We start from the raw sequence: 19,484 nt of genomic DNA on the forward strand, positions 1-19,484 counted from the left end.
CAAAAAAACCATAAATGCATGAAAAATAATAGGGGACTGTCCGAATAAGACAACCGTGAACTTATTATTATGGTTTAAAAGTAATTAAATGCAATTTTAATTTCGAACTAAAACGCTTGACACGTAACATTTTGGCGTGTGACGTTATAGCACAGAAACAACGGAGCTTGCTACAATTTATTTAAAATAAACACCAAAAATGATGGAACCATTTGCAAATACTGTTCGGTACCTTTATGTTTAGCTTAAATTATAGTTTTCAAATTATAAGGGAGCCAGACCCGCGTGATGTTTGAAAAGTGACTCACAGACCAAAGACTGGAATTTAATTTACAAAAATAGAATATTTACAAATTATAATATATTTAATGCAAAATGTTTATTAAATAATTATTAACTTCATAAATTTTCCTTATAATAATCACATTTTCTTTTACTACACCAGGCAAACACCTCATTATATTTTTCTTAACCATTGGCTTTTTCCGAATTTTTGTTAGTTCTCGGTATGAAGAGTATCCTGAACTAGAACCAAAAGCACTTGTTAAAGTTCATTTAAAAGTCAAAGTAAAAACTTTTTCTATGTCCTAGTGCATGATGCATCGCGTATGAACTTGGCGGAAACCATATTATTATTTTCAAGATGGACCGTGTATAAGACGCCTTAGTCGCCTGCGCGCGCACTGCTGGCTTGCAGTGAGCGAGAGGGGGCGAGACGCGGCGTCTCTCTCGCACTCGCTCCACTGTGACGCGCCCGCAGCAGCAGTCCACTCTACCGAAAGTCATAGCACTAGCATATCACAAAGCTCACTCAAAATAAAAAATTCGAGATTGGCAGTCCATTATAAAATTGATTAAAACAAAAATACACTGGAGACGCAAATTAATTAACTATAATAAAAAAAACAATATGTAAATAGCAGGTTTCTAACTTGGCTAATAGTATTCGCAATATCTCGCTGCAGTTTGGGTAGTCAAACGTGTGAGCCTAGCGGGGCATATTGCGTGCTCACTCGCACTTAAGGACCTTATGACAGCGCGTGACGTGAACGCGTCAACAAATCGTAAATACGTATCCGTGTCGGATAAGTCTCATAAAAATTAAGATGATAAAAAGAATATAAATCAATCACAATATAGTTTAATTTTCTTTTATCTTCGTATATTAAAACACTAGGTATTGCTGGAGCTTTGTCCGCGTGATATAATTAATAGCTTATAGCACTCAGAGATAATGTTATTTTATCAAAGAGCTTGTAATTAAAAACATATTATGCTTCTGAATAAATAAAAATAAATAATAACTTTTTCTAGCAGCGAAACTGCTCGTTACTCCTGCACCATGGTTTACAACTACCACTTTTATAAGTTACGCCGATGTACCTGCGCAGAAATCTTATTTTTTAATGACGCAAAAACATCTCAGCCAATCATAGCGCGCGCCCGTCTGTTATTGGTTGTTGCCTACGCGCCATGCTTTGTACGCGCGAATTATGAGCGAGATAGCACGAGTTTCTGATGTACTTATTTATTTAAAGATAAGGTCTGTATTTCATTAGTGTACAGTCAAAGGCCGTAAGTTGTTTAGCGCCTTAATGATCATAATCGTGTGGCACGGTTATGTTTTCAGTGCATCCGGTGTCAGTCGGGTTAGGTTGAGCTTTTCTGCGCAAACGAGTCATCTGCTATCGTAGGAAGCGCATGAATCACTCAACACGGGATTATTATGGATGGATAGTGCTTGAGGTGTACATTTTTTTTTAAATATCTAAAGCTTCTTTATATATCTATAAATCAGACCTGCTGGCAAGTGATGATGCAGCTTAAGATGGAGCTTGCCTAGAAAACATCACTTCACTACCCAAACCATTTTTTATGGCCGCCATTGCGGCGAGAAATTGTGAATACTATAATAAGAGCTAGCAACCGATTTATTAAGGTCAAATTGATCTGAAATGCCCAAATGCATGTTTACGTAGTTCAAGTTTGACCTCTTCAATTGGGATGATGCCTATGTCAAAAATAAATTCATCATCAATATTCCAAAGTTCGTAAAATCCACCGCTGCTAATTCTAAGTTTACCATTTAAAATTATATATTTAACTAAAAAAGTACGTCAAATGTTTATGACGTCACGTCTATGTATTTCATAAAAGCTCCCATACTAAACCAGCGTTTTGATGTTTGATAAAAAGTTGCTGATTTGACTAGTAGTCGTCATCCCTATTGTTGCGGTCCTGTACGTTTTTTTTATATTTTGACATTCAGCAACGTTCAGAAATATCTCGGTCGCGACCTTTCATCCCATCCAAAATAAAGCTTTGTACGAGGTGACAGGTCGCGTCTCTTGCGCGTGTGTTGCTAAATGTCAAACGTAATGTCAATTTTCTAAAATGAAAATACCCTACACATCTAAATTAATAATCACATTTACATACAATAATAACAGAATGTCTTTAAATATTTTACAGATTTAATTATCATATTTAGTCAGTTTGAATAATTAACTAAAAAAATGCATTTAAATAATGGCAATCTTGTAGCTCGCTCAAGGAAATCATCGGTCGCTAACTGTCGAGTGTTCCAGTAGGACTGCCGCTTCCCCCCGAACTAACTCAAATTCATAAATGACGGCACCCTTTACGCCTATCGAACTAATTTAACGAATACTTAACAATTAAAGTGAATCGCGCAAATGAATGTCAAACGGTCAACATCTTATCATTCGCGAGATCTGTCGTAGCGGTCTAAGAGCTGGTGGACAATTCGTCAAGTGTTTTATATCTGTCTAAAATTTATCTTAAAATTTTACTAAACTGTTAGAATAACCCTGGACCTAATACCATTTCCAAACTCTATTTAATATACGAAATAGAGAAGCTAAAATTACGCTACACTTCTTCCTACCGAATCCCTTCACGAAGTTTTCGACTCGTACAAAACACTCAGTACAAATCGTCTCAGCTCTCAGCCTATAATAACAAATAATCTATACTCCTACAGAGTCGGCGAGGCATTCCACCTCGCTACGGAAACACGTACAAAGTTCGAATTACTGATGAAATATTTACAATGGTGCTACGCGCTCACGCCCCAAGTCAATCCACGAGCGGCTTGGGGTTCTCCCACGGGAAGCCCTCTCGCCCGAAGTGCCCGTATGTGCTGGTCTTCTGGTATATCGGCGCTCGGAGGTTCAGATCTCTGCAAACGAACACATGTACATGTATAGTCTACTCCAAAATTCCTAGTGCCTAAAGACCAAAGTCTGCGCACAATTCATGTTGCCCGTGATGACATACGGCTCCGAGACATGGTTACTAACTATGAGCTACACAAGTTATCAGTCACTTACTCGTAGTGAGCGAGGGAAAGAGCTATGTTTGGATATTCTCTGTGATCAAATCAGACATGAAGAATAACCAGAGTAACTGAGAGCTGAAGTGCCAATGGATGGGAAGCGGGAAGCACAAAGTTCTGAGAACCAATAGATGTTGGGGTCGTCATTATTTTTAGGGGCTGGAAATTTTTTAAATAATAATTTTCTGCTAGTAATAGGGCCCCGTCCGCCTTTTTACACGCAAACTCTATTTTCTTGTTATTCCCATACAAGCCCTTGATTGCGATCTCTACCGTTAGCCCTTAACTGCGATGATTGTGATGCTGCAGAAGGAAGCGGGGCTAACTTGGAAAAAGTATGGGAGGGAGTATGGGGTTTATTAAACCCATACTCCTGATCAGTTTCTATGCGGCATCGAACCGGAACGCTGAATCGCCAACGCGACGCTAGACGCTCCGCGCAAAACCTCGCGTCTCTCAACAAGCCTTGAAGTTCAAGTGTACGAGTACGGAGTGATATTTAAATACCACCCAAAGCGCAGCTTCGTCAACAGATTAAGTATAAAATAACATGTTATCAACATACTTGACGATTTTCCCCGGTCGGAGGTCGAAGTTCTTTTTTACGATGGAAAGAAGTTCTTGCTGTGTTTTGTGCGACGTGCCGTAGTCGAAGACGGTTATGGACAGCGGCTCGGCGACACCTATTGCGTACGCCACCTGGAAATATGCAACAATATGGTCCATAAACAAAATTCATGCTAATGTGAATCTATGGTCAGTTTGCTAGGGTATTTCAGTAAGTAGTGAAATGTCATTTAATCAGATATCAAAAATATCGTAATATACATTATTTCACTTTTTGAAAATTTAGTTTTCGTTGAGTGAATGGAGACTGCTAGTGAAAATGCATTTACTAATGAATGACGATATAGAATATAGGGTAGCGAAAAGCGGCTGGGTAAGGCCTCCTTCGTGGGCAGAGTCACAAAATTAAAAGATAACGGAAGGTCCGCTAAGAACAACGCACGGTAACAGTCACACATAAATAGACGCAAAAAATAAAGCGACAGCTAAAGTCGCTGTCGCACGCATCCGTGTGAATGCGCGTTGTACTAAGTGGATCAGGGAAAGCCTATGCCCAGCAGTGGACATCAATAGTTACCTGCACCATGCAGCGGCGACAGAGACCGGCGCGCACGAGCGACTTGGCCACCCAGCGCGCGGCGTAGGCGGCCGAGCGGTCCACCTTGGTGAAGTCCTTGCCCGAAAAAGCGCCGCCGCCGTGCGCGCCCCAGCCGCCGTACGTATCCACGATGATCTTGCGCCCCGTCAGCCCCGCGTCCGACTGTGGAACCGAAAATGGCGGGTTAAGACGTGACCATGAATGAAGTAGAAGTAATTGAGAGTTCCAATATTCACTTGAAGCAAATACCTACTTATCGCTATCATCTTCGACGCGCGATCACGCGATCGATCGAGACGCGCTTTGGGTTGCGATTTCTCGCTCTCGCTCGGCAGTCGAAGTAGGATAGCAGTAAGTAGGTTTTGCTTCATGTAGATATTACAAGTAAGCAATCCTAGTATCCTTTTTTTCTTTTCGAGGAGGAAATCTGAAGATACCCGCTCAGGTTATGTGGGATTTCTACCCATTAAAACCCCCTTGGTGGCCCTCCTCAGCACATATTGAGAAGCTCCGGGAACTCTGACGAACGTGCGCCGCCGGTGCCTCTCTCGCGCCCATTGGGCTTCCTCCTGAACAATGTACTTCCCTGCCCTCATGCACCTGCATGCATCCTAGTATAGTTGTAGATATACATTTATACATATAAGTGTGTGAGGGAGATTAAAATATGATTAACGCCGCTTCATTTGGATTAAAGTTATAAATTATTCTAATTTAGTAAGAAATACACATAATAATTTAAGAAGAGCAATTTGCTTACCTGAGGCCCGCCAATGATGAAGTCTCCGCAAGGATTGATGTGTACAACTGTCCTCTCGTCGAAGTATTGTGGAGGGATAACTTCTTTTATAACTCTGCTTTTGATTTCATCACGCAGAGTCTCCAGAGATACCTAGCAGAAATTACACCTTACATTATATTTTCCCATGGCAAATAGAATATTTCCAAAACAGTTTATTTATTAATATTAACCAGATGATGGCCATGATTTAGGTTATTAACATTAACTTATCGACAGATTACAGATAGATAGATTGATTTATTAGTTACATCGTTCAAAGTATTACTTCAAAAAAAAAGTCTTACTTTCTCGGAGTGCTGAACAGAGACCACGACGGTGTGCACTCGCTGAGGGACAGTAGCTCCGCCCGCGAACACGTATTCCGCAGTCACCTAAAACGATAATACAATCATTTGTACGCATTTGAAGCTGTATTTGTTAATATAATGTTTCATCTACTCTCACATTTTAAAATTCTGATTACAAAATCAAAATGTGGCACATATTGGCACAATTTATATAAAAAAACATTAAAGTTATTGTTAGGAAAATGATGAAAACTGATGCTTTAAAATATATTTTCCTTATACAGTCTGGCCTGCTTCACGCCTTTGGGTTCTAGCTATTTGGGAGCCATAGGCCGTTTACAAGACGTATGCTTTATGATTTACATCGCATGCGCGGTAAACTGCTGAATTTTGGCGCCAAACTCCACATTTAATTATTTAATGTATTTTATTGGTCAAAATGTTATTGTTACGGAAAATATATGTATATTCAGTAGGTACCTACTAAATACTGTGAAGAATTTTTCTTCAATATTATATTTATCAAGAAAAGCAAGTTATATCGGTTATAATCAAGATTTTATGATTTGGATTTAAGATATCAATTTTAGATAAAGTAATGCATGAAACTATATAATTAGGTAATATACAACTTTCATTTTTCCTTAGCTGATTATAAATGGTAAACAAATGGCCAATATCTTCTTTCTTATCGCGGTGCTATATTCAATTTCAGTTTCATAGTTGGTTCAATAACCTAATAACTTATATCAATAACCTGCTACTTTCTTTTATATTTACATAATACATTTAATTTAATTACATAAGTTACATTTAATTTACATAAGTTATTTACATTTTATATCTAGTATTAATTTAATGTTAGTAAGTACTTCTCTATAAGTATTTTTGGTTGCTATGGTGAGCGTATAAAGTGTGGATGTGTGGATGTGTGTGTGTGTGTGTATCTGAATGTATATTTGTGTGTATGTGAATACGAGTGCTTGTTAGTAAGTTAGTAAAACTTAGTATATTGTATTATTATATAACTTACTCTCACGCCCGGTTACAAAATAGATATATATAAAAGCCAAAGAGAATATAATATACTTACATACATAAAAATAAATAAACCTACATACACGTTTACATAAATACATATTTGTACCGGGCGGAGGATTACGCCCCGGCAGGGGAGACCATACGGCCGGGGGTCAGGGCGACAGGTTGAGAAAGCGGCGGACTATCCTAGCCGAGTCTAGCAAGACCGCTTTTTGCATCCTGGCTGCGAGCGATTTTGTATTTATTATTATATTCTTCTTTCTTAGATAAAGATCCCTCTTGGGTATAGGCCTCCTCCAGTTGGTGCCATTTTATATTTTTTCTTTTATATTAAAGTAACAAAACTTAGTTTTGGAAAAAAAAGGTCTATACTAAATTATCCACCTAAAATCTAACGTGAAATCATTTTTTTTACCTGTGTTTTGGAGTCAGGGCGCGCCCACCAAAATTCGCCATTCCGTCTGAGTTCTGCGATTTTTTGGTTAAGCCTGTGAGCCAGCACCACTGTGAGTGGCATACACTCTTCTGTCTCATCTGTGGCATAGCCAAACATCAAGCCCTAGGGGAATAAACGTTACAGTTAATGGCAGTGTGCCTAGGTAAAATGACAGCTGCAGTGTAACGATTGCCACTGATTGGCCGACACTCGCTCGCTATTGGTTAAATTGTGTTGGTAAAGCAACAATACTATGAATTCTGCCAATCACAGCAACTGAGATTGAATTGATTGATACAACAGCTTTTTCGTGAATCCCGTTCATAGAGAATTTATGATTTTTTCTACTCTACTGGTTTAAATTTGATTTATGTCCAAAAAAGTCTTTGAGTTGTCTATATTATGAAAATAGATACATAACAATAAAATATGTGAAAAAAAGCAATAGCATTTTCATAGTTTTACTAGGTGACGCCCGCGACTTCGTTCGCGTGTATGTAGGTTTTTAAAAATCCCGTGGGAACTCTTTGATTTTCCGGGATAAAAAGTAGCCTATGTGCTAATCCAGGGTATAATCTATCTCCATTCTAAATTTCAGCCCAATCCGTCCAGTAGTTTTTGCGTGAAGGAGTAACAAACGTATACACACACAGACACAGACACACACACACACACACATACACACACACACACACACACACACACACAACTCTCAGTGGATTCCTACTTGTTAAAAAAAGACATATAGGATACTTTTTATCCTGTGTTAACGTTAATTAACGTAGAAAATACTATTTATTATAGTTGAAGGACTGATCCCATGATGTGCATGCATAAAATACATGCATCAATATATCAATATCACTAACTCTAAACCATTAGCAGTTGTTCTAGTATCAGCAAAATCAAGGTCATTTTTATTATATTTTTTTTTCAGTCTTAATTATTACGTAAGCAAGTATATAATTTATACAATTCTCGCGAATTTTTCATTTATTATTTTTGTAGTAGTTATCAGATAATAATAATATTTATTTTGTGCTATCTGACTTACACTTGAACTTAATGACTTGAACTCTAAAAATTATGAATAATATGATATATAGGTATTATTTATTAAGATATTGTTTCTAAAATTTTGATAATGCTGCAAAAGATCCAAAACTAGTGCTATCATTATGAAAAGGATAGCAATATGTTAGCTGTCATTTTAGTTTAATTTAGAGATTGTATAGCATAGAATTACTTCACTTATTGAATTTATCTAAGCTGGTGATATGTATATGAAATATGTATAGTAAAATAGTAGTGAATCTTGTGATCAATGCAATTTGCTTTTTGACTGATATGCTAACCCATATAATATGGTGAGAACCCATAGGAAAGGATTGCAGTTCATACAGAAGTGGCAGAGATGTCCCCCATAGATTATATGATGTTGACAGGAGGTATTGGCAGTGCCAGTACCATATTGCCTTTGTATGAATAAGATGTGGTCACTATCACTTTTGTATAACCATGCCCAATGATCAGCTGCGTCACCCACCTGATCGCCAGCCCCAACTTCATCTTCATTCCTGTTCTCATGCACCCCAGCAGCAATGTTTGGCGACTGTTGGTCCAGGGCCAGCATCACACTGCATGTCTTGTAATCAAACCCTAGACCCAAACATGCATTTAATGATGATTGACAATTTATTAAAGGATATGACAAAAAGTTCCCCCTCCTCTAAGTCTCTACCCCACTGAGATGACTTAAAAGTGGTTGTGGACACATGTGTTCTCTTGATCTCATTCTCATCCTTTTCACAATATTATTTTCATGTTTATTGACAGTTTAATACTTCATGTACAATGAAAATTGTTTACAACATTGTTTGTATTGTACAATATTGTAAATCGAATAAAAAGAGCAATCACCGAGTATCTCACTGGTTCTTCTTGGTAGGACAGGCATACAGAACCAGTGATAAATGCATTTGACGGTCCAAAGTACTTATTTGTAAGAGTTTATTTAAATAAAAATATGTACATATTTCTTATTCTATCCCATTCATAGTAGTATCGGTTATAAGAACCCAAAGTCTAAGTCCCAGCTATATTATGTAGCATAAAGAGTTTACAATGGTTGTGACCTAATAATCATGGTATCTTCAATGTGGTTTAACAGATTCTTACTGTATCATGTATAACTAGCGACCCACTCTATTTCTATTCATATATCACTCTACTTCCTACGAAATTACAATTTCGTAGGAATCTCAAATTTTGTTGAAAATAAAATATAGCGTCACTCAGCAATAATGTAGCTTTCTACTAGTGAAAGAATTTTCAAAATCAGTTCAGTAGTTCCAGAGATTGCTTCCTATGTACAAACTTAAAAAAACTTTACGTCTTTATAATATTAATAACTTATTTATTATTAACTTCCTTTCTTAAGTGGGTTAAAAATTGATGTTTGTGTTACATATGTGATTGTGAAGCATCATTCATCCGATTGAAGTACAACTTTATACAGTTGTTGTCAGCACTTGTGTGGTTCTTGACAATGACAGTACCATCAGCATATAACAGGTTACGCGCGAGTTGCAATGCTATGCATGCCGGGCAGAAGCTACTTTATAATAATAATTTACTTATTCAACCAAATAATTAATAATACATTTCTGAATTATTAAATTAACTTATTCAGACTCCATTCCAGACTTGAAAATGGTTTGTAAAAAATTTTATAATGGCTGATAAAGGTATCATAAATTTACATTTCCACCTTTTTACCTTATGTTGTTTAGACTTTAGAACGAGCATCTGAGCATGGACCTAAGTATAATTCCCAGATAAAATGAACTTTTTATGTAACTGGTTTTCCCAACATGCAATCTTATACTATAAAATATGATTAGAGGAAATGATGATACAAATTAAAATTTGTAATCCCAGTATATTTTTTATTGATAGCCCATTTTTGTCGTGCAACAGACAATTTAAATTGGTACCTGATCTCCTGCCCCTATATCAATTTCTTCTCGGTTTGCATACACCCCCTCGGCTATGTTAGGACTTTGTTCTTCAATAGCCACTAACAAATTTAGTGAACGCCAATCAAAACCTAGTGTGTACGAAATAATTATACAAATTGTAATTCAACTTGGAGGTGAAATAGAAATTTTAAACACTTGTAATTATTCTAGTCTGGCTAGGAGCCAATGCTATGTGGCAATAATTTTGTTTAATCTCTAAGCTTACCTTTGGAGGAATCGTCATAGCCAATATGTTTGACAGTCTCTCTAACAACTTTCTGATAGTCAACATTTGCTTTTGATGTTATTTCACCGCACAACAGGATCATTCCAGTTTTTGTGACGGTTTCTGTGGATGAGACAACTTGTTACTATTGATCTACAGCACCTATAATATGTCATTGAAGGTGCTTATTTGTAGTTTGTACTCACCACAGGCAACTTTTGCATCTGGGTCCTGTGTTAAATGCGCATCAAGAATAGCGTCACTTATTTGATCGCACATTTTATCTGGAACACATATTTACAATCAGTTTATTGCACACAAAAATCCACATTTGCATCAGCATCAACCACGTGTTTGAGGAATTCATAATTGATCGCGGCTCATTCATAAATTATGATGTAACTAACATTAGCTAGGTATCACTATAGAGAAGACAGGGAAGCCTCATGTTATAAAGATCACAACAATACGTTTTTTGAACCAGCGAGAATTAATAACATAAACAAACGTTTTGTATTGATGTAAAATCTGCGCACATGTGAGCGGCCATCTTTCATAAATATGATACGGTTCCTGTACTCATGAAACACTAACCTGGATGACCCTCGCCGACAGATTCCGACGTGAACAAGAACACAGATCCATCCTCCATATCATAACTGTGTCCATTTGTTTTAGCATATCCATTTACTTTTGAGGTTTCCGGCATTCTGAATTTAGAGTTAGCTCACTTAAATAACACGACAAATATTCCCTCGACCTAATACTGTGGAAAAGAGGTCCAGCGCTGCTTCGCAATCTTATTTATAAGCTCGCGATGGCGCTATTGAGCCGGTGCTATCGGCCAATCAGGTATTCATACAAAATGGTACAACACTGCTCTAGCCTGGTTGCTATTGGCTAGAATATTTTGTTTTCGTTTCAGTGCTATAGCCCTAAAAAAAAAACAGTAGTCTATGGTTAAATTAGTGACCCGCGAAATTCAATTTAATGCGTAAAATATGTAAACTTTAAATAAAACGAAATGAATCTTTTGTTTTAAGTTGGTTTATATAAATCAAAGCTTTTAGAAAAAAAATATTAGTTTCTATCTGTCAAAAAATTCTATTCATAAACCAAAAACTTAAGATACATAACAAAAATTTATTATTTTCGTTATAAGTACTTAGATAGGATTAGTACGGGAATAATCACGCAGTTGTGATTTCTGGCACGTGTTTATTACAGAGGTACGTACCTGTATCCGAAATTACATTAAAAAAGCGTAGGCTTAAGTTTCTGAAATTATATGGTTCTATGGGTTCTATACCATTTTATTGACAAGTAAATTAAATTAGGATAATTTTTGCCATCGGCAGTTTTTCATAACTCTGTTTCAGAAAACATAATTAAATATTGTGAAAATTATAAAAAATCACGGTCGGGGAGACATTTAAAGACACATTATAAATGCAAAAGTATATAATTGTTTGTTTGTCCATTGATTGCGCCGCAACGGAGCAAGAGATTGACGTGATTTTTCGCATAACTAGGCTACTTTTATCCTGAATTATCAAAGAGTTCCCACGGGATTTTTAAATCCCATTTAAGAAGGGTCTCTCCGTCGCTCGCTCTTTACAAACGTAGTTCCAATTTCATTTGAATATTAAGCAACCAAAGTTCATGAAATTTTGCAGACATATTCTAGAAACTAATATCTATGCCTGTGGTTTTCCTGATTTCTGTTAAAATATTCGGTTTCAAAGTTACGCGGTCTTAAAAATTCACATACAAATCTTTGAGTTCCTGTAATTTTGAAACTACATATTTTTAGAAAAATCTGAAACACCACAGGCACAGATATTAGTTTCTAGAATATGTCTGCAAAATTTCATGGACTTTAGTTGCTTGATATTCAAATGAAATTGGAACTACGATTGTATGGAGTAAGTGATGGAGAGAGCCCTGTTAATATAAAAAAATAAAAATAAAAATATATGTTACCAGCTGTCTTACCATCAAGACCTAATATTATGAAAGAAAAATTAAGCTACTTTTATCTAATTGTAATAGGTAGGTAGGTAATAGGTATTAAGTACTTACAACAAAATTGTTTTAGGCATTATTTTTCAATCAGCTACACAAATTAATTAAATAGTCTTGTCAGGGCATTCCGAATAGGGAGGAAGATTCAATTGACGATACGAAAACACTTTATATATTTTATTCGAATAATAAGTCTTTTCTTTTATATTGTAATAAGTTTATTGTAAAATAGTTATTTGTTTCTTTTCCATAACAATTTATAATCACAATTTTTTATTTATGCGATAAACTTTAACCTGATAATAACATACCTTTTAGAGTATCCAGCTATTATAACAACACAAGTAAAATCCCGCTTGGAAATTGTAACTGATCCTGCCGCGTGGAAAACTGACTGCAAACTGAGAGTGAGTCGATATATTATGTACCTACTTATTTAAAAGATCTTTGGAGAGTCAACGCATTATTATGACAAATAGTGTAAGAGTAGGTAAATCTCGCGAAGATAAGAGATTGCGCATATGTTGCGCATGCTAAAATAGATTCTGAGGCACATAATATATTTTTTTGCAAGGCATAGTAGATACAGCTACCCGATCTTTGGGGAGAAATCGCATTATTTTATTTATTTTTAAGCATAATAGTTTTTGATTTATCGTGCAAAATTAATGTATTTGCATGCCAGCTTGGCGTGATACAGATGGAGTATTTCTATAATTACGCCTGTAAAACCTGTATCAGCAAATAAATAAATTGATTGATTGATTGATTGAAAAAATACCCGAGTACGGAACCCTCGGTGCGCGAGTCTGACTCGCACTTGGCCGGTGTTTTAGCTACGTATATGAAAACCTAGCAGACGGACAGACAGAAACACTTTCGCCTTTATAATATTACTAGAGGATGCCTGCGACTTCGTCCGCGTGGATTTAGGTTTTTTAAGATTCCGTAGGAACTGCTTGATTTGCCGGGATAAAAAGTTGCCTATGTCAAAAACACGGACGCCAGCTACCTCGGTACCTTTCATACTAATCGGTTAAGCGGATGGGTCTTTGGGAATCCCGTGGGAACTCTTTGATTTTCCGGGAAAAAGTAGCCTATGTCCCCCCGGGATATAAGCTAACCCTGTACCCGTCAGAATCGGTTAGACTGTTGGGCAGTGAAAAGGTAGCAGACAGACACACTTTCGCATTTATAATATTAGTATGGATTAAGTAAGTAGGTACGTAGGAACATAATATCGATGGCGGACACATTTTGCAGTAACTAGGTACCTACTTACTCGTACCTACACGATTTTACAGGAGAGCAGTTCAAACTTCAGATGACTAGCATAAAAATAGTGTAAATGTTGTTCTTCTAAAAATAACTTTAACTCTCATACTATAATAATCAGGTCAATTTCCACGAAAGTTCAGAGATTACGCGAGTATCTGCTTCGATAATAAAATTATTTTCTTTACTTATTTACTTGAGTAATGCTTATAACGTTAAATAGCCGAATAACATAGAGAGTGTGATTTTGATTTGCGTAAGTAACTAGTCGGTTAAATTAAAATAAGTAAATTTTATTACTGCCTACTAAATGAAGTAAATATAAACGTTATCCACATGATTAGATACAATAGAAGGGTTAAAGAGTTTTACTGTCACGATATTTTTTATTTGTTTTTATCGAAATAAGTATGTAAACAGCCAAAGTTCATAAAGCTGTTGCTGGGTTAGCGTTGTTGACAATATACTTACTTAATACCTACCTATTTAATAAGAATTCTTGTAGGTCCCTATCCTTACTTACATAGGTACATTGATTTAAGGATTTCAGTGAGAACGTCAAGCCCGTTCATCGATAGATAGATAAATATAGACTTATTAATCAAGTAGGTAGGCAAGTATGTATTTATTTATAGTTTTGAATTTTGTTAAACGATTTTATTTCGTTTTCTTTCAAATACCTAAGTATATACCTACTAAATAGGTGTTCTAAAGGTACTCATTCTACATATCTGTAAAACATTTCATTTTCAAGCCGATTCGATTGCTGTCGTAATTTGAATCATAATCATTAGTCAAATGAACATGCTGATTGCGTATGATTAACGCAATTTTATCCTCATTCAATGTCCATAAGCCTGCCTCTCCGTGATGATCACGTATTGATAAAAAATAACTAAGTTTGCAATAATTATAATCATATTTTTAAAGCCGCCCAATACTACTTATCAGTTGTTATTGTACAGTTTAATGTTTGTAAGTCTTTGGCTGTTATGTTATTGCAAGATGTGCCTTTATCCATTAAATGACGTAACGAGATAGGAAACCACAATAACTTTGAAATGAAACTTTAAAGTTATCATATTTTATCAGAGCATTTTAAAACAAACTTTATGTGCGACCTATCTCGAGGCGAAAATAGTGATAAACTTTTAACCTCCGTGAAGCGATATTAGAAATTCGTGCTGATGTAATAAAATACAATTATTAATTAACACTAGTAAGTCTGCCGTGACTTCGCACGGGCGCCTAGCTATTATTTTTTTAAGTTTTCATGGTGGCCATTTTGAAATTTTTTGTATTTGTTGATATAGCGACAATAATAGTACCTACTTATACATACATAGTCTGTGAAAGTTTCAACCCTCTACTTATTACATTAATTACGTATAACGAGACAACTCACTGCACTGACAGACGGACGGACAGTGGAGGCTGATACCCTTGGGGTACGGAACTCTAATTACCTACCTATCGTTAGGTACCCACTTAACTAACCACTGATTAACTAATAATAATAAATAAATGTTATTAGTTAGGCTTATAATAATTAACTTTCCTACATCGCGTAGTAGGTACATAATAATATTATAGTCAGTTTATCTTCAGAAAATGTGCCAAGTCATGTGGTCTTACACACGTCAACAAAGTCGAGGGAACAAGGGTAGTGTTTATTTTAATCAGCTAACCCATCGGGAAAAGGCCTTTAACTCACATTAATAGGCTTTACTTTAGAGTCAAGTTGGTTTCTAAAGCGTTTGATGTAGCGGATCACAACATCTTAAAAATGAAGTTTACGCACTACGGAATAGACGGTCCTGCCTTAGATTTACTGGTAGACTTTATGAAAGATAGAAAACAGACTGTTGTAGGCAAGGCCGGTTCCTTAAAGTCGGACAGCCTAACTTCTTACAATGGCGTTCCGCAAGGATCCTCTCTATCGAACCTCGCCTTCACACTCTTACTTAACGATCTCCCTCTTGGTATAGGAAACGTTGATATATTTAAGTACGCTGATGATGTGGCCATCGTAATCACCGCACTAACGCTGGATCACCTAGAAAATGAGTTAAATAAAACGGCTGAACATATATTCGAATGGTTTCAGACAAATGGCCTCGCCCTTAACATCTCAAAGACCCAATTTATGCAGTTTAACTTAGCTGGTCGAAACCGGCGACCATTGTCTGTAACCATTCAGAGTCAAAAAATACAACAGGTCGAAATAGCAACCTTTTTAGGCTTTCAGGTTGATGACGGTCTAAGATGGGACGCACATATATCGATAAATTATGTGGCAAAATGTCAACAGCTTGCTTCGCTCTGAGGCGAGTGGCATCAACCTTATCAACAGAAGCAACTCGCGCGTGCTATTTTACTTCTGTTCAAAGTCTGTTGCAGTATGGAGTTGAAATTTGGGATCGTGGCGCAGACTGGGAGCGCGCCTTTAGACTTCAGAAGCGAGCAGTCCGAATACTAGCCTAGATACTATAAGTAATAGCTACCCATGACAATGACATGTGCATAGAAGTCATTGATAATACCTAATATTATTATCTATTGGTGTGCGACGGCCTTATATCTCCATTGCATGATACGGATATAAAAACAAAAAAAAAATGCATTATGTATCCAAGGTTTTAAATTAAGATAGCATTGATGAACTTTTTATCTCATTAGCGGTGTCGAAGGCTATCTAGCGTCACACTAAATGACTATCATTTTTATTTAAAAATCAGTAAGTATTACACATACCTACAATTAATTACATTAATTACCTCATAATGAAGTTGCTATTGTTAATTACGATTAAAATATTTAACTGTTTAATTATTCACTTATTTTATTAAAGTTAAAAACTGTCGATATCAAAACGTGACAACTAAGTAGGTAGGCATAATACTAAGTAAGTACCTACTGGTACAGAAACTGGTATAAAAATCTTTACTTGAAAGGGTCCAGGTTAAGAAACTAGCTCTAGTATCGACTATTCTCACAAATTAGTCGATACTACTTAGAGCTAATTTCTTAAACTGGACCTTTCCAAGTATAGATTTTTATATGAACCTGTGAGGATGATACTGCCATTGTCGCAATTAAAATGCCATAAGCCTACACGTTGTCGTTTTAGTTTACAAATTGCGAAAAACCAAATTTTTGAATTTCGCGGGCAGGCCCGTCTCATGCCCCTTAATCCAGACCTTTATACACTGAATCGAAGGCTTTCTTATAGTCTACTAAAAGTAGCGCTAAGCAAAGTGGCCGATTATACTCTTCAGTCTTCATAGCATACCTAAGCATTACAGCTATTTATTTAGCTTATTATTCTTCATCTGTGTTACATCAGAAATTGAGACAAACAAAACATATACCTATGAGTAAGTAGGTACAATGTTTTGTTATTATTATTAATCCCTGATATTATTATTTTTATAAAGTCGCTATTAAACCTATAGATAAACCTTTCTGACTTATGTATGACAGTAACTATTAAGATTTTAAATAAGTAGTAGCAAAAACAAATTATTGGTTTGGAAAAGTCGTTGCGTGAAACCATTGATGCACCTATACTGAGGAATCTACCTCTGAAACAAAAAACTCTTGGAGTAGAGTTGCCGCTTGCGAGTCGCCCGGAAAACCCAAACACAGAAAGTCCTAATAGGTAGGTAAGTAGGTAGGTACTATATTGTACCTATTGACGATGACACGCCTTTGACTTTACATCATTATGATGAGGAACACTTAACCGGAGAGAAATCGAGCGGAGGACCATGTATAGTGCGTTTCATCGAATAGTACCTATGGCGTTATGTTGGCTTCCCTGTCTGTTGGGTGGTCATTGGCACCATATTGGCATGAGAAGACGCAGATTTTGTTTATTTTTATTTCATTCATTCAGGAAAATCAAATGAAAATAAACAAAATCTGCGTCTTCTTATGCAAATATCGTGCCAATGACTTGGACAGACAGGGGAGCCAACATAACGCCATAGGTACTATTCGATGAAACGCACTATACCTAACTACATCTCCAAGGCATGAGGATGTTCACCCCTACTTTCCAACCTCTGACTTCTTTTCTTCGTCTTGTCCTTATTTCCCAAGCTATCTGGGGTCGGCACAGCATGTCTTTTTCTTTCACTCACTTCTGTCATACGTCAACGCATTTTCCACTCCTTTTACAGACATATCTTCTTTCACGCAATCCATCCACCTACCTTTTCTTTTTTCCTTCCACATACATTATTTAACATTCCTCTAGTCACATGACATTCTTCCCTTCGCATTAGGTACATGCCAATACCATGCCAATCCGTCTGTCCGTCCGTCTGTCTGTCTGTCTGTCAAGAAAACCGACAGGGTACATACTTCCCGTTGACCTAGAATCATGAAATTTCGCAGATAGGTAGGTCTTATAGCACCAGCAAGTAAGGGGGAAAATCGGAAACCCATGAATTAGTGGTTAGGTACATCACAAAAAAATTAAATTGTGTCCATGAACAAATAAATAATTAGTATTTTCAATTTTCCAAACAAGATAACTGTACCAATGGGGCTATATGAAAGGGCTTTACTTGCCCATTCTAAAACAGATTTTAAATTATCTAATAGCTATTAACTAATAGTTTTTGATTTATCGTGCAAAGTGTCGAAAAAAATCCCCGAGTACGGAACTCTCGGTGCGCGAGTCTAACTCGCACTTGGCCGGTTTTTTAAATAAAATATTGAGCTAAAGCAATGTCGCTAACAAATGATCTAAGTAATATTTTCCTTCTTCCTGCAACTAAGGATGAATGTGTAAGTAAATAGAGAATTTAATTAGATGGGTATGATGTCAGTATCGTTCAATTAATTAATGAGGTTAAGATAGCTCTATTTATCATCTGACACGTGTCTTGAGCAGGGTGCCTCTTGTTTTATACACGCATCCATCCATCAGTAAGTACAAAATAATATTATAAATGTGAAGATTATATTAAATAAAACAGAAATAAATTAAGGATATATATACTACTTTTGACCCCGGAAAATCATTTTAGAACCCCATGGGGTTCTAAAAAACCTAAATCCACAAGGACGCATTTGCAAGATCATCTAACTATACTTAGTACATACAGAGATATTTAGGATGGAGAGAAAATTATAGAGTTCCCACAGGATTTTTAAAACATAAATCCAGGCGGAAGTTGCGGGCATCGTCAGATTTTTAATCAAAGTTGATATGATATAATAGACTTATCATCATCAACTGATAGATGTCTAGACCCAGGCATAGGCCTCTTGTAGGGTTTTACAGACGCAACGGTCTTGCGCCACCTCCAACGGCTCCCTGTGACTCGCTTGATATCGTCTCTCCACTTAGACCCCCAGTCTTTCAACCGATGCGAGGTCGCCAGGGTCCCAAGGTACTGGACCTTGGGACCCCAACGTCTATCGATTTTTGAATATATTGGCTATATGGTGACGTGAAATCATGTTATAATAGACCACGCTGTTCCAACGATACAGCTCTTCGATAAATAATAATGGCAAACAAGGAGAATTTGTAATGTCATGCCTACTTAGATACCTTTGTATTATTTGGTTTCCCATTCACAATTCATAAAACAAGGTTATCATCCTGGTTATCAGCAAAACCTACTGTTACGCAATCTATGACGCCTGGGCTGCCCGCATAGGTACAGGCTATTTTATATAGGTATTGTATATACCTAGGTAGGAGAAACTGAATACAGAGTACCTGACATATCAACGTAGAGATCAAACCACGGGTCTAGAACCTTGAAATTTTGAATTTCATATCCTGTTCAGGGAAACGAGCTAACAAACCGCACAAGAAAGTGCACTAT

General features: G+C 36.5%; 1 protein-coding gene across 2 annotated transcripts; it reads right to left on the reverse strand.

Annotated features, from left to right (window-relative positions):
• Positions 1-2,456: 2,456 nt before the first annotated feature.
• On the reverse strand, positions 2,457-12,788 carry LOC123867636 (S-adenosylmethionine synthase). Of its 2 annotated transcripts, none has more exons than XM_045909742.1 (11): positions 12,672-12,788; positions 10,930-11,270; positions 10,542-10,619; positions 10,336-10,458; positions 8,636-8,748; positions 7,069-7,212; positions 5,610-5,696; positions 5,284-5,415; positions 4,503-4,685; positions 3,924-4,057; positions 2,457-3,202 (listed from the first exon to the last, which is right to left on the reverse strand). In XM_045909742.1, exons 2-11 carry the CDS (start codon positions 11,042-11,044, stop codon positions 3,100-3,102), a joined length of 1,212 nt encoding a protein of 403 aa, XP_045765698.1. In that variant the 5' UTR covers positions 11,045-11,270; positions 12,672-12,788; the 3' UTR covers positions 2,457-3,099. The 2 variants fall into 2 exon arrangements, with proteins under 2 accessions (XP_045765698.1, XP_045765699.1); XM_045909743.1 differs by lacking the exon at positions 8,636-8,748 and adding an exon at positions 10,086-10,198.
• Between the last annotated feature and the right edge of the window lie 6,696 nt (positions 12,789-19,484).

Source organism: Maniola jurtina, chromosome 8 (assembly GCF_905333055.1).
Source record: "Maniola jurtina chromosome 8, ilManJurt1.1, whole genome shotgun sequence".
NCBI lineage: Eukaryota > Metazoa > Arthropoda > Insecta > Lepidoptera > Nymphalidae > Maniola > Maniola jurtina.

What these genes read in the sequence shown, in the direction of transcription:
- LOC123867636 (XM_045909742.1), bottom strand. Translation starts at nt 11,044, where the DNA reads ATGCCGGAAACCTCAAAAGTAAATGGATATGCTAAAACAAATGGACAC. An exon ending in AGATGCAAAAGTTGCCTGTG is followed by an intron (nt 10,459 to 10,541) that starts GTGAGTACAAAC and finishes TCTCATCCACAG; the next exon opens with AAACCGTCACAAAAACTGGA. An exon ending in TCATCATTGGCGGGCCTCAG is followed by an intron (nt 4,686 to 5,283) that starts GTAAGCAAATTG and finishes TCGGTTCCACAG; the next exon opens with TCGGACGCGGGGCTGACGGG.